The sequence below is a fragment of the Trematosphaeria pertusa genome (assembly GCF_010094035.1).
Source record: "Trematosphaeria pertusa strain CBS 122368 unplaced genomic scaffold BU26scaffold_2, whole genome shotgun sequence".
Taxonomy (NCBI): Eukaryota; Fungi; Ascomycota; class Dothideomycetes; order Pleosporales; family Trematosphaeriaceae; genus Trematosphaeria; species Trematosphaeria pertusa.
Window position 1 is genome coordinate 2,249,521 of NW_022987213.1, and position 13,610 is coordinate 2,263,130.

Below are 13,610 nucleotides of genomic sequence, written 5' to 3' on the forward strand. Positions count from 1 at the left end.
ATGAGCGTCGCGGATCAGGCGTCTATAGCTGGTAAGATGCAGGCGAGCTAAATTAGCGCTCACACTTGGCGCGCGGCAAAGTCGGGGAGCAGAACCTCTTCTCCCCATCAAATTCTTTGTGCCGTTGCTGGAATGCGACATCAATAGTATCTACGTCATGGCCTTCTCCACAATTATCGCCTCTAATGCTATCACTAAGCTCTCTCTCTTCCCTGGCCGTTTGCTCTTGCAGAAGCCGGACATATTTAAATCTCGCCGCGCCGCGACTCGCAAACTGGAAACCGGCTTCACCAAGAACCCCAGCCATCGTCCTGACCACGCTTCATCGCAATACAAGCACAATGTCATCTGCTCCGGTAGACCTAAGGAGTACATCGGCCAGTCTGGTTGTCATTATATCATCGAACGGGTGCTTCAGGAAGAAACATTTCCCTTACGCCGGGTTTACTCTGCTACGCAAGTGAACTTAATCACTTCTCTCTATGATTTACCTGCTTACTATTTCCCCAGCGCCAACAACCAACGCTTCATACTGAAGTATGTTCACGAGGACAATTTCAAAGATCTTCAAGATATAAACAATAGGCTACGCGGTGGCACTAACTATGTCCGCCTCGTCAAAGACACCATCCCCGAGAAATCCACGTTCGTTTTCCAGTACTTCGACGATCATCTCCTCCGCCTCGCTCAGAAGGACTTGCCCATCACGGTGACAAAACGGATCCTGAAAGATGCACTTCGTGGAATCGCGGACCTCCATGATCAGGATATTGTCCACACGGGTAGCTTCCACCCTTCCGCGGAGCAATGAGTAGTGACTTATTTTAGGCAGATATTAAGGCGGACAATGTTTTGATCGACTCGAAAGAGGACCAGGATGGAATAATTATCGAGCGAGTCCAGCTTGCGGATCTTGAGGATGCCGCATATATCCCTCCTGGATCACATATGATTGGAAAACAGGCAGGTAATTGGATGTGGAGGAGTCCCGAAGCACACGCCCGAGGACCGGTGAATAAGCCGTCTGATATTTTCTCTTTCGCCCTTGTTGTAAGTTTCTACGCATACAAACTCTTGGATTTTGACGTTGCTGCTTACTGTTGATATCATGTAGTGCATTTACGCAGTGCATAAACGCGTTATCTTTGCCGTTGGAGAAGAGGAGTTGAACGAAGGTGTGGAGCCCTTGGCCGTGGTAATCGAACGCCAAATCTCGTACTTTGCAGATGAGGACGGACTGAGTCGGTTCCTGAAGCACCTTGGCGACAATCCTTGGGTTCCCATTTTTGAAGTAACTCGGGATGGTTTCAACAAAGACAACCCGCGCAGACCATTCTCCCTTTGGAAGGGCGTCGACGAAGATTTTAAAAACCTTGTTTGTGCCATGACGAACTTTGATCCGGGGAAGAGAATTACGGCACGCGAGGCGTTGGCACATAAGTGGTTTGAAGGTGTTTGAGGTGGCTAGAGAAAGGAAAATGTCTCTTGAAATCAATACCCCAAGAACAGCCCGCAGAAGGCGAGGGAAGCAGAATGACGTGGCTTGGTTTAGTGTATTCGATATAGCGCCTTCACCGCTGCATTAGACGGCAATAAAGTACTGTGTATTCATTGATGCGTAGAAGAGGTTCAGCCGGTTCTGGGACCCGAACTGCAACCCATCTTCATGGACGTCGAGGCCCACAAGCCGTGCGAACCGGCTCAAGGCATCCCCCTCCCTTACTCCTCCAGCCGCTCTCCTCCCGGTAGAGCGGACTATCCCGGCTGTGCACCTTTCGAACACGGCCTGTGCTACCGGCTCGAGACCTGCGATTTTTCCAAGGCTTCGCAAAAGCCAGGAACTCCCACGTCCTCCTTCAGTGTATTGTCTACATATTTGCGGGGTTCGGTCGAGTTTGCGGTACTGCTCGTATTGCACAGCCATAGTGTTTGTTGGACGCGTCGTAGGCCCAATCCCAGATGACTTCACGGGCTCGCTATTGAGGACAGCATCGAGTAGAGGCTTGTTCCGTGCAGGGTCAATGTTATCGGAGTAAATCGCTGTACCGCGCTTTGAGGGTAGCGAACGTAGGGAGGGAAAGCCTGGCACGGCGTGTATCAGATCGAGGAGGATATATTTCAGCCATATTCGCATCAGAGACTGCTCGCACAAGAGATTGACTAACATTACCTTTATTTCCTTCGTCCTGGTGGTTTATACCTTCCAAATTCGAAGTGTAAGTATCGCGAAAGCCATCCAGCCTTTGCCTATTGGTTTGGTTTGGATTTGACCCCTTCCAACCGAGGCGATATCGTCATCGCCGGCAGACGCGCAGGTCGTGATTAAGTCGCTCTGACGAGAATGTTGGCGAGAGCATAGGTGACCGAAATTGAAACGCAGTATGAAAAGGGAAGTTGAGTAGAAAGAGGAAGGATTGATTGATTGATTGATTCGATCCTACTCGGTTTCAGCCGCGTTATCTGCAGCTATGCCCGGATGCAGAGGTTTGGCAGACGGCCGGAGCGACGGGGATTCTCCGAATCGTGCTCTCCATCGCTCTGATACGCGAAAAGTTCTACGCTAAATGCCTAACGCTCAATTGCAAGGTCGGACTTGCGTCTGCGGCTAGACACGCCCTGAAGAACGAACAAGCGCGACTCGCTTCCTCCTTGGACTTTGAGTGCCGTCACGTCAACTTACAGAAGGCTGAGAGGTATGATCCTAGCGAATTTGGCATGACTTGCCGGGAAGTCACGGACTGAAAGCTGTCAGAAGAGGGAGAACGCTGAGAGTGTTGTTGGATTCCGATGATTCCGAGAGTGCCTTCTTATTCCCGTCAATACCGACTATTAGACCCGATCAATCAGTGGCGATCTTACGCTAGAGCTACCGGGTGGACATTCACCAATGCCCAACTTGAGGAATTGCATCATTCCATTCAACAGATCGATCTACCTCTATACCGCCCTGGGATACTCGATCTACTACCTGATATAAGAAGCCCAAAGCGGCATCGAGGCTTTTCTAAGCAATGTTAGGTTCCTGAAGTCAACATTCAGGGTGGATGGTAAGGTACTCCTCGAAGGATCCAATCTAGGTATTCGAGGACAAGGAACCCTCGATCAAAGCCATCGTCTCACATCTTCAATACACCCCAATAAAGTTTATCGCAATCGACGCCAAAGCTCTATGCATCATCGCCCCGTTCTGCAGCCCCGCGTCACAGAAATCGCCCCTATCTCACATGCGCAAGCACCCATGCCATCCCCACATGCTATCTCTCCAACAGCGCAGCGCGGAGCCACCTCCGCTCCAGGGATCGGAATGCCGATTCTCCCACCGCGATCCACACTATTGTCGCATGCAAAGCGGCTCCGCGTGGATGATGCGACGATCTTGATGCGGGAGCGCGCAAGCATTGATCGCGCGCAAGGATCTATAGGGTTTCGGAAGGTAGAGGGAGGGCTCGGCACGCAGCGCAGGCTAGAAGCGCCCAAGAACATGTCGCCATGTAGCGCTAGATGTGATGAGGCTGAGGAGCGGTGGCCACGGGTGCATCGCACCGAGGCCAAGTGGCGCCTAGGCTAGCTGGATAGAGTTTTGAGTTCTCTGTGTTGCGACATTCGCGCTGGGATGGATATCGATATCTTCCCTGGAGCCGACCGACAAATAAAGAGCCGCGCAATCGTTAGACTTCACCTCACCGATCGCAACGAAAAGTTTATGTAAATCCTTTGCCAAGCTGACTCACTTCCCTGCCCTGCGTCCGTCCAAACCTTATCCAGCAGAAGCTAGACGCCCGTCGGGGAAGTGCGGATGAGGGAAGGGCGAGAAGACCATACATCTATAGATGCCAGGGATCCACATGTTCGTGATGCTGGAAATTCCCTCACTTCCCCGGATCGGTGCGCCACTCGTCACCGCTCGCGATCTTCTTCCATACTAGTGATGGGTTGATCTGGGTTATGCAGTTCGGCATCTGAGCAACAAGCAATATAATGCACTTCAGTGGTTCAGGAAGAAAGCCTCATTTCTCGGCTAGATATGCATGGCGCGGATCATGAGCTCACCGCCACGTGGAAGAGGGTGTGCTCGTGTTTGGATCCGCCGCTGAAAAAGAAAGTTAGGAAGGATCTCGGGGGTATGAATATGCTCCGGGCACATGTCGACTCGCTGCTACAGGGACGTCTCGCAAAGCTCATGATCAAAGTAGTGAGATCTATTTTCCAACGTCTATCTTTCCCATGTTCGATACAGGACGGGTCAAATTGCCATCCTATCCTACATTCCAATGCTCTATTTGTCCACTGAAAATGCAGGGCAAATGAGCGCTGTAGCCATCATCCAGTAATCTCTATCACCATCGTAATCAGACTTTACCCAAACAGCTCTAATACGGACTAGGGTTACGTACGATGGCAAAGTACGTACGTGTCTGTGGCGTTGGGGAAGTTGTGAAGTCCCCTCCCGTCTAGCGGTATGAGCTGATTGTTGCATGAAGCAAAAGACGCAGGAGGAATGTAAGCTGCGAGCTTTGCTTTTTGTGAGAAGCCAGCGGCGCTGTGGACCTGATGTCGTACAGCTCGTTAGAAGATGAGGCGCACCGCCGACCTATCGGGGAAGCCGGCTGGTTGCGCCTAGGCTGCGGCCCAGAAACGCCTCCCTCAACAGGTGAAGCCCGCTCGGGGGCGGGTGTAGAGATACATGATGAATCTCGTTCTCGCTCGCCCCGTGGCTGGTCGCAGGTGCGTGTGTCAAGCGAACTATCCAGGGGTGTCACCGTCGAGTGGCTTCTAGAAGGCTTCAATATTGCTCGACAAGGCAGGGTTCTCCTTGGATTCATAGGTGGCTTTCGTTGTGGATGTTGTCCATTGGTTGTTGTCTCTCCCAACCAAACGCCTCTTCATGACGCAAGCGTTCCTTCATGCTCTTCCCATTGCCATTGCTCAACAAGCTGCCTCACTCGATAGTCGGTAGCCCAGCCAATGTCGGTCTCAATATCGCGAAGGAGGCCCAGCACTACCTGGCGTTCTCTAGGATCGCTTAGACACTGGCCTGCAGTGAACAGCGGCTGAACAGAGTGGATGCGGACGGCTTCGTCTGAGCGGGCCAGGGATATAGCGATGATTTCGCGTGCAGCCGCCTGGCAAGCGGCAAGGACGGATTGATAAGAGTTCAACCGAGCGACCACCGTAGTACGCCCTTGTGTGGACTCATGCGGCTTGTTCATGAGCAGCTGGATCTGACTCATATGGTAGCATTGCATGGTGGAGGCGCACATGGGGATGGAATACCATATCTCGGGAAACAGGATTTCGTTCTCTCCTTGGAGTAGCCGTCCGGGAGTGTGGGCAGGGTCGACTCTTGCACACGGTCGGAAGGTTATCGGCAAGCCATCATACCATCTTTGAAATTGCCGTCTCATGGAATGCCAGTAATCTAGTAATGTACGTTGGGGCACGCCCGCCCAGGAGGGTCCAAGGTTCTCGGGAAGGTCATCGCCGGCGGCCATGAAGTTGACCAGTTTAGACATTAGCCAAACCAGTGCATTGCAAATGAGGTCTTCCTTCATCATGCTCTCGCCTTCTGGATAGCCGCTTTCGGTCGTGTTGCTAGGAACGATATATCCATGATCGTCAATGAGGAGACCAGCTTCCTTCCATAGAGGTAGATCTTCGGTGTCGAGACGAGTTTGGGTTTTGTTGATATCTAAGTTCTGAAAGTCAGTAGCGAGACAACTGAGTGTCGGGCATAGTAAGCTTACAAGCTGCTAACATATCCTGGCGAGCTATGTTCCAGAAAGTCGCTCGCCGCGCTTTGGAGATGAACCCAAAGTTGGCAGACGTGATCGCTGGGCAAGGTGTCGGCATCTGCAGAGGCATCATACGTTCTTGGGCAATAACTAGAAGGGATTTCGCGCCGTTCAGATGCTTGGCCCATTCTGGCACAGATGCGTCTAGGAACTCGTACACGCAAAGGATCGCCGAGGCTGCCAACAGCTCGTCTGTGCTCGACGTTTGATTGACGTTGCTTGATTTGCGACGCCGTTTATGCAATGGACCTTCGGGCACATATGATGGCTCACCGCTTTCGGAGTCTGTCTCAGGAGTGATGGTGGCATCGGACTTTAAAGCTTGTAGCAGCAGTGACACGGCGGCGTCGTAGTATTGCGCAGCTTTGTGATACCAATCTACCGAGTGGGCGTCTGGATAAAGCTCCATCCGAGCCTGGCGGGTTGTGCTACCGCCCATGACTGGCTTCCGCCCTTGGACACGTGCAAGAGCTTTAGCCGAGTACGCAACGGCGGCGTACTTCAAGAGAGGATTCTCTCGAGCTTTGACAGGCACGTAGGAAGAAAAATATCTCCCCAAGTCGAAGAGATCCATCCAGTAACCAGGGCCTTCAGAGAAGCACCTCAGGAGAAATGCAATCTCGTGATCTCGCTCGGCCATGGTCTCCATGCCAGCATGGGATGGTGCCCGTCGACTGGCTGCGATTGAGCTCGAGCGAGGTATCTGACCGGATTCGAATGGCGACGAGAGACGCGGGTCGATAGGCGGAGGCGTCATAGAGGCAGGGTGGCTCAAGAGAGAATGTGGAGGCGGGTTTGGAAGGGAGACCGAGGGTGACAGTGGGGTCCCTACCGACGATGTTGGCGGTGAGATCAGAGAAGAGCGCTCACGGGAGGGAACCGCATCTGCTTCTGGAGTGAAGCACAAGGGGCCATTGTTGGCCGCATGGAGATGCATCTCGGGTCCAGTGCTGGAGGGCGTGCTAGTGACATTGTCAAGGTTGGTAGCTCGTGGCCAGGAGGTGAACGACCGACGCTCAAAGGGCGCTGGAGAATCTCGCGATGTGACAGACATAGTCTCAAGCTCCGGGCTGAGGGGGTCCAGATAGGGATTGGTCGTGTTGAGGAACGTCACTAGTGCATGATTAGACGATCATGGCAGGAGCCGGCGACGAGGATGGCGCATACCGTTCTTAGGAATGTCAAGCCAGACAGTCTCATCGTGGAAAGTATTCTTGTAAGCGTAGAAGCCTTTAAGGGCGTTGTCATCTGTTGCGTTGTCGCCATTCATGGAGGCATTGTGCTGGTGGCGGAAAACCAGCCCAGAACTTGGGACGCATTCGCGGGATGCTTTGCAGCACTGGCCGCAGACGGGTTTCTGCTCATCGCACTTGAGCTTCCTCTGGCGGCACGTCAAGCTGGCACGAAACGCTGTCAGAAGATGTCAAATGGGCGGAGGGGTCAACTTGCCATCCTGTTCGTGAGCGCATCGTAGTCGTAACATCTACCCAAGCTCCACTTCGCTCTCGATGAAGGCGCCAACTGTGAGATGCGCCGTTGCAGGGGCGGCGAGCATTGGGCTATATGTAAGGACAAGCATGGTGGTGGTGGTGGTGGTGGTGGTGGTTGCAGCCCTCCATCGCAGGAGAACCGGATGCGGGGTCTAGCAGCATGGTTCGTGCTAAGCTAAGCGGTTCCACCTTTCCACCAGCAGCGAGGTTCAGGGATGGCGAGGGGCTTTTGCTCGCTTTAGCTTGCAGAGGCTGCGTTAGACTGAATCGAAGGGCGCTGCTAGATCTGGGGTAACGATACTGCTAAGCTTCAGCAAACACGAGGAGGGAGCTTGTACCTGTACATCGCTTCGGTCAAATGCTGTGGCGTCCAAGCACATCCGACTCATGACCCGACGCACATCAGCACGGGCTAGCGGAGGCCAATACACGTGCGCTATCGTCGGATTGTTCCCGCTAGCATTTGCCACTACATCAGGTTTTCCCCTTGCTGCTTCCAGAAAAATGCTCGGCCCGTTTAGCGCCTAATGCCCAACCCCTTGGGCCTGCATCGGCACCCAAAAGCCATGTTTCGGCCAGGCACATACCGTACGCCTAATCAGCCAGCTCGGACTCGTCTCCATACTGCGAAAGCGCTCATCCGCCACGATCCTGCAAACGGCACCAATGCCCATCGAAGATTCTTGAGTATTCGGAATATCATCGGGAAACCGTGGTCACCGCCTTTCGCGCTAGTCTCACCGCTGTCTTAGCGCGGCTGGCGCATCACTTTGCCGTCTTCTGTTTCTTCTTTGGGCGCTGTTCCATCTCCGCTTCCTTGTCTGCCGCATCGCTATCTGCATCCGCATCCGCATCCGCCATTTCATCATCGCTGTCGTCGCTACTTCGGTGGTTTTCGTCGAATTCCTCTCCCACCTCCGATTCCGATTCGGTATGGAAGTCCTCGTCGACGCTCTCGTCGTCCTCGTCTGCGGATCCGCGATTTGCAACCTCGCCGTCACTAGAAGCGAGATCGTCATCCTGGAGGGCCGCAGCAAGGATCGCTCCAGACTATAACGTGTCATTAGCTGGACTATGAGAAGGAGCTGCAAATAGCTTACATCATCAGCCATTTCATTCTTCGTCTTGATGCCCTTGGCCCGGAAGAAGTTCTCGAGTGGCTGCTGCTCCTCACTATAGTGCGGATTAGTCTCATGCAGGGTCCAGCGCTATGACCGCCCACTCACCGGTTGATGTTAGAGAACTGATGTTCCGCCAGTCCTCCCTTCATCGTGAAAGTGATGTCAAAGGTTCGGCTAGCTGCCATGGCTCCTCCGACTCGAGACATGGTTACCGATGCAATGTTGTCCATACTAATATACGTGGCGGGCTTCGGGACGAACATAAAGGCTTTGTCCAAGCAGAACAGGTGCCCTTCATTGGCCTTGATCGAACATTTGACGCCAGACTGCTCGTGATGGCTGATGAAGTCGCGGGATGGCCTAGAGATGCGCTTGCCGCTCAGCCCTCGGAAGATGTCGGAGACGACCACGGCAATGGGCGCCTCGTAGTGTGACTGTAGCTTATCCTTGTACTTGGATTCCAACAGCTCTTCCTTCATGTTCAAGTCAAGGTTGACCTCCTCATCGCGCTTGAACTGCATGACAAGGAACGGGTACCGCGTCTGACCTTGTCTCAGTGGAGGATCAAGGCCGATGGTGATGAGGGTGTGCATGTCGTCGGGCTTCGGCAGTACCATGAACTTCTTGACCGAGTCAAACTGAATCTTGTAGTCGTACGTCTTTCCTCGCAACCGGAACGAGCTCTCGTACATGTCGATGTCGAAACGACCTCTGGGGGTCAGATGCAGGATATCGAGGAAGGTGGCAAATGTGTCGCCTGCAACCTCGCCAATCTCAGCCTTCTCCATGAGTGTCTCGTAGAAGAGATTGGCAGCGTTCTGCTCTTCTCCTTCTTCGCCATCCGTCATCTCCTCGCCGTCTTCTTTCTTCTCCTTCTTGGAAGCCACGCCGGGTATGTAGAAGCGCATTTCGACAAGCTGGTCTTTGGCACCCGCAGACTTCTTGCCGCGAAACCGCGCCCCGCCCAGATGGCCGTTTACCTCGCCATCCGCGGGAAGAGAGAAGTCGACCGCCACCTCGTTCTTGCCTGCCAGATTTGTGTTCGAGATTTCGGTGTAGGGCACTTCGAATGCCGGACGGTTTGCGACGTTGAAGGACAGCTCGGCCCTGCCGAATTCTGCCTTGCCCCAGTTCCAACCGCGGAGAGCGTGCTCTCGGTTCTCCAGGTTGATGCCGTACCAAACCCTGAAGAGCTTGGCTATCCGGTCGAAATCCTGGAGGGGTCAGCCATAGCCATTTTAGAGCATCCGCGACTCCTACCTCTTGCTTGAAGCCATCGAGCTGAATGACGCCGTCCGTTCGTGAGAGCACCTTCACCTCGTAGCCTCGTGCGGCACGACTCCACTGCGCCGATAGTATCTGAGACTGGTCCAGCGTAAATGTCTCGCCGCCGCTCGAAGGCTTCCATCCCCAGCCAGAGTCGGCGAAGCGAGTGACGCCATGCTTCTTGGAGAAATTGAGGTAGATATCGTTGAACGCCTCCCTGTCGAGCAGTTAGCCGCTAGTCGTAGAGTACGCAGCGCATTTATAGCTGACGAAGACTACTTACATTGCCGCTGCTGAGGCGCAAAGGTGGATACGTCAGGTTGGGTGAGGTGGATGGCGGTGAGGTTGGAAAACGCGGGCTGCCAGTACAAAGGTAGAGGTGGAAAGTTCGCGATTGACCGCGTCGTGCAGATTCATGACTAAGCCGATGCGATCACGTGTCCTGGTCCTTGCACGCGCGGGGCCCCGGCGTGCCCGGCTTGGGCGTGGGAGTCGCACCGCAACTTCACTTTGCTCCATTACCTCTCTATGCCAGTAAATAATGAGCATCCACTCCTGTTTGGGTATGCTATATGCTTCGACGCCCTGTCTTGGAGATCCCACGCATTTGAACATTCAGCCGAAGACGACACGACTCCCGTGGCTCCACGAGAAGCAATCGTGGTGCCTTCGCATTCAGTGTCCGCTGCGGATGTCGAGAGTATGCTTGCATATACTGTACCCCAAGTCTCCGAAAATCCAAGTTCCGACCAGCAAGCCGAGCGCTTGTCTTCCCCGCAGCCATCGTGGGGCTTCACGGCGCCAATGCTCCGCCCGGTTCCCGGGTGCGCCTCTTACTGGCGGGGTCTTCTCTGGTACATCATCACTTCATGCACTTTCCACAGTAGCTCGCCAGATGAAGCAGAAATCAGGGCACCCTCTTCCCGCTGCTCGCTAAGCACGGTCTGCGTGCCTTGTTTCGGCGCCTCACGATCACGCGCCGGAAACGCTACCCGCAGAGCTAGCCGTTCGCATGCCCTCCTCCACCTTAGTGCTAAGCGGACGCGTATGCAATTCAGTGATCGTTGACTTTTGGAGGTTAGTATGGTGGACCTGTTTACTTCGGACGTTGTCAACGTTACTACCCTGGTGTTTTACATTTCATATACGCATTTACCATTGGCTCTTTTGCTCTATTGTCTCCGTTACATTGTTCCAGGTAAGCAGGTAGCATTGAATACATCACGCCTTTGCCCTAGATAGGACTGAAGCGTCCAAGGCCCCCGAGAGCCTTGCCATGCTCCGCCAATGCTGTCCAAGATGATCGCGGGATGGGGCTTGCACACCTATCTAGTGTGGCGCTGTCTATTTCGTCACCGTCAACATGTGGGATACCCTTCGATTCAAGCCTTATAATCCATGGCTGTCCTGTGGTGCTCTGTTCCGAAGCGTGTCCGTCGTCGCCGCCGAAAACCATGAACACTGTCACATTGCTCGTCGCTCACTTACTATGGCTTTCCGCCTTTGCGCAAGATACCGACCGCGATAACACCACAGAGCCCCTCTCGACATATGTTTCGGTAGGTATCTCGGCTTTTAGCGCGCTCGGAGAATATGTGCTGACAGTACCCCCACACAGAGACCAGACCTCAAAGCTCCGGCGCTCAATGTGACCGTTCAAGATAGTTACGACACCGGTTACATCTTTATTTGCCCCTATAGAGCCACGCAGACCGGACCGTATATTTTCGACAAAGCCGGAAATCTAGTTTGGTCAGGATACAATGTTACCGAGCAAAATGAAGAAGCCCAAATCAACACTCATGAACTGCGCATCTGTGCCTATCAAGGCTCAGATCATTTGTGCATGTGGAAGGTAAGGCTCACTTATTTATACTCTTCGCCTACCTCTCCAAAGTGTTGGGAAGCATGCCCCTTTTTCTGCCCATGATAAATCTTAAGCCTTGGGATTTGTACATTCAGAAGTAGCAGCTAGTATCTCAATAAGAGGCCGAATCGCGATCAATGAATAATTGGATGTCAGGGCACACAACCATCCGGCCACGGACTAGGCCACAGTATCATTCTAAACTCCAGCTACGACGTCGTCCAAACCTTCGGAACAGGAAACAACGCCCCCCTGAACGACTTCCACGAATCGTGGGTTATTGGCGACGGCGAGACGGCACTACTCACCGCATACAATCCAATCCAATACGACCTGGCCGCCTACGACATTAATTCCAATCCGCAATGGCTGACCGAGGGCATGTTCCAAGAGGTCGACGTCTCCTCCGGCGAAGTCATCTTCGAATGGCATTCCAGCGATCACGTGGACCTTTCCGCCAGCTACGTTCTCCCGGGAGAAAGCGAGGTTTCCGGGAATGGAACGAGCGCAACATCGGGCTGGGACTACTTCCACATCAACTCCATCGCCAAAAGCTCGACTGGGGACTACCTCATCTCTGCTCGGCACACATCAGCCCTCTACTACATCAACGCATCTGATGGCTCCATACTATGGGAATTGAGCTACGGTAGCCCAAACAGCACGTTCAGTTTCACCACCCAATTCAACTTCACGTTCCAACACCATGCGCGCTTCCTATCCGAAAACGACACCCGTACTATTATTTCTCTCTTCGACAACGCGAGCAACGATTTCAACGAGACGGCCACACAGTCGTCCGGCATGGTCATCTCGCTAGACCTGGAGGCCAAAACAGCGACACTGATCGATAGGACGTACGCGCCTATTCCCGGTGGCATCCTCGCCGGTTCGCAGGGAAATTACCAGGTCCTAGACAACGGCGGCACGTTCATAGGATGGGGCTCCGTCCCCGCCGTCTCCGAAACAAATGCTGCTGGCGACCCCGTTTTGTACGCCACATTCGGCTCCTACGTGTACAACTACCGCGCCTACACATACAACTGGACCGGCCGCCCATCGGATAACCCGGCCCTCGTCACGCCCGCGCAACCCGAGAACGCAACAAATCCACTCCTTGCCTACTTCTCGTGGAACGGAGCGACAGAAGTAACCCAATGGCGTCTCTGGGGCAGCGTGAACAACGAAACAGGATTCCAAGAGCTCGACATCGTGGATAAGCAGGGCTTCGAAACGAGCTGGTCGAGCGGGAACTACACGCCGTTTATCTTCGTGGAGGCGCTTAGCAGCGAGCAGGAGAGTCTGGGGAATTCGAGTACGGTGGGCGTGGGCCGGAGAGCAGGGAATGGGACGGTCGTCATGCCGACGAGTGTGCCGCTGAACGATACGATTAGTCCGAGCTCGACCGCGAGTTCGTCTTCAAGCCCGACGGGGGCGTCGGGGACAGGGGCTGCGCAGCCGAGTCAGACTGGTGCTGCGGTGCTGGTAGAGGGAGATGCTGGGTACGCTGTGTACACGGGGTTGGTGCTGGGAGGGATTGCGATGGTGTTTGCGATGTTGTAACGAGGAAAGGAGGATGTGGTAATGTTGTCATGAATGACGAATATAAATACGACTTGAGTATCAGACTCTTTGGCTATGACCTGGGAGCGTCTTTGGGCAGCTCAAAGATAGAATCTTCATCGCCCGCGGCCGGTGGAGTGTCTAGAAGGCCGCGCGGGCTCGCTACGTTCGGTGAAAGTCATGGGAGGAGTGTCTAACGGAAATTAGAAGATTGCATCCGCAGGCTACGATGGAATGGTCAAATTGTGGGCTCGAAAACAAGGGACGTCATTTTCTTGGGATTGCATCAATACACTTTCGATTTCCGGTGCAGTGTTGACCCCTTTCTCCGATTGTCGTCGGGAGTCGACCTGTGCACATTAGGGTCATGGCCAACAAGACTATGGACTTGCAGATTGATGATAGTTGCGTTTATTGCTGTGGCGAGGGCACTGAGATAGTTGCGTGGGATTTCCGGCCTTGAAGTGCTGGCTGCCCTAAGTAGTTGACTCTGATATTCCGATATTCTAGG

General features: G+C 53.7%; 5 protein-coding genes across 5 annotated transcripts; 2 read left to right on the forward strand and 3 right to left on the reverse strand.

Annotated features, from left to right (window-relative positions):
• Window positions 1–108: 108 nt before the first annotated feature.
• Window positions 109–1,606, forward strand: BU26DRAFT_514657 (kinase-like protein). The gene is made up of 4 exons (XM_033827889.1): window positions 109–456; window positions 511–782; window positions 833–1,050; window positions 1,115–1,606. Exons 1-4 carry the CDS (start codon window positions 158–160, stop codon window positions 1,457–1,459), a joined length of 1,134 nt encoding a protein of 377 aa, XP_033689819.1. The 5' UTR covers window positions 109–157; the 3' UTR covers window positions 1,460–1,606.
• BU26DRAFT_559471 (uncharacterized protein) lies at window positions 1,583–2,167 on the reverse strand (the record flags this gene model as incomplete). Its single annotated transcript, XM_033832706.1, has 1 exon — window positions 1,583–2,167. The coding sequence occupies one exon, from the start codon at window positions 2,165–2,167 to the stop codon at window positions 1,583–1,585; it is 585 nt and encodes a 194-aa protein (XP_033689820.1).
• A 2,716-nt stretch (window positions 2,168–4,883) lies between these two features.
• Window positions 4,884–7,261, reverse strand: BU26DRAFT_527768 (uncharacterized protein; the record flags this gene model as incomplete). The annotated part of the gene is made up of 4 exons (XM_033830799.1): window positions 4,884–5,689; window positions 5,745–6,905; window positions 6,960–7,189; window positions 7,242–7,261. 4 exons carry the CDS (start codon window positions 7,259–7,261, stop codon window positions 4,884–4,886), a joined length of 2,217 nt encoding a protein of 738 aa, XP_033689821.1.
• A 393-nt stretch (window positions 7,262–7,654) lies between these two features.
• BU26DRAFT_145776 (FACT complex subunit pob3) lies at window positions 7,655–10,038 on the reverse strand. The gene is made up of 5 exons (XM_033819898.1): window positions 9,953–10,038; window positions 9,664–9,886; window positions 8,509–9,617; window positions 8,383–8,455; window positions 7,655–8,332 (listed from the first exon to the last, which is right to left on the reverse strand). Coding segments are annotated over exons 1-5 (1,692 nt in total). The 5' UTR covers window positions 9,955–10,038; the 3' UTR covers window positions 7,655–8,047.
• Window positions 10,039–11,039: 1,001 nt separating this feature from the next.
• BU26DRAFT_447839 (uncharacterized protein) lies at window positions 11,040–13,344 on the forward strand. The gene is made up of 3 exons (XM_033824666.1): window positions 11,040–11,228; window positions 11,288–11,524; window positions 11,693–13,344. Exons 1-3 carry the CDS (start codon window positions 11,124–11,126, stop codon window positions 13,097–13,099), a joined length of 1,749 nt encoding a protein of 582 aa, XP_033689823.1. The 5' UTR covers window positions 11,040–11,123; the 3' UTR covers window positions 13,100–13,344.
• The last annotated feature ends 266 nt before the right edge of the window (window positions 13,345–13,610 follow it).

Excerpts from the sequence above, each read along its gene's own strand:
- BU26DRAFT_514657 (XM_033827889.1), top strand. The coding sequence starts at position 158 with ATGGCCTTCTCCACAATTATCGCCTCTAATGCTATCACTAAGCTCTCT. Across the intron at positions 457-510 it reads CGCCGGGTTTACTCTGCTAC|CGCCAACAACCAACGCTTCA; the intron begins GCAAGTGAACTT and ends CTATTTCCCCAG. Across the intron at positions 1,051-1,114 it reads TTTTCTCTTTCGCCCTTGTT|TGCATTTACGCAGTGCATAA; the intron begins GTAAGTTTCTAC and ends GATATCATGTAG.
- BU26DRAFT_145776 (XM_033819898.1), bottom strand. Across the intron at positions 9,618-9,663 it reads TCGATGGCTTCAAGCAAGAG|GATTTCGACCGGATAGCCAA; the intron begins GTAGGAGTCGCG and ends TGACCCCTCCAG. Across the intron at positions 8,333-8,382 it reads AGAATGAAATGGCTGATGAT|TCTGGAGCGATCCTTGCTGC; the intron begins GTAAGCTATTTG and ends GACACGTTATAG.
- BU26DRAFT_447839 (XM_033824666.1), top strand. The coding sequence starts at position 11,124 with ATGAACACTGTCACATTGCTCGTCGCTCACTTACTATGGCTTTCCGCC. Across the intron at positions 11,229-11,287 it reads CCCTCTCGACATATGTTTCG|AGACCAGACCTCAAAGCTCC; the intron begins GTAGGTATCTCG and ends ACCCCCACACAG. Across the intron at positions 11,525-11,692 it reads ATCATTTGTGCATGTGGAAG|GGCACACAACCATCCGGCCA; the intron begins GTAAGGCTCACT and ends ATTGGATGTCAG.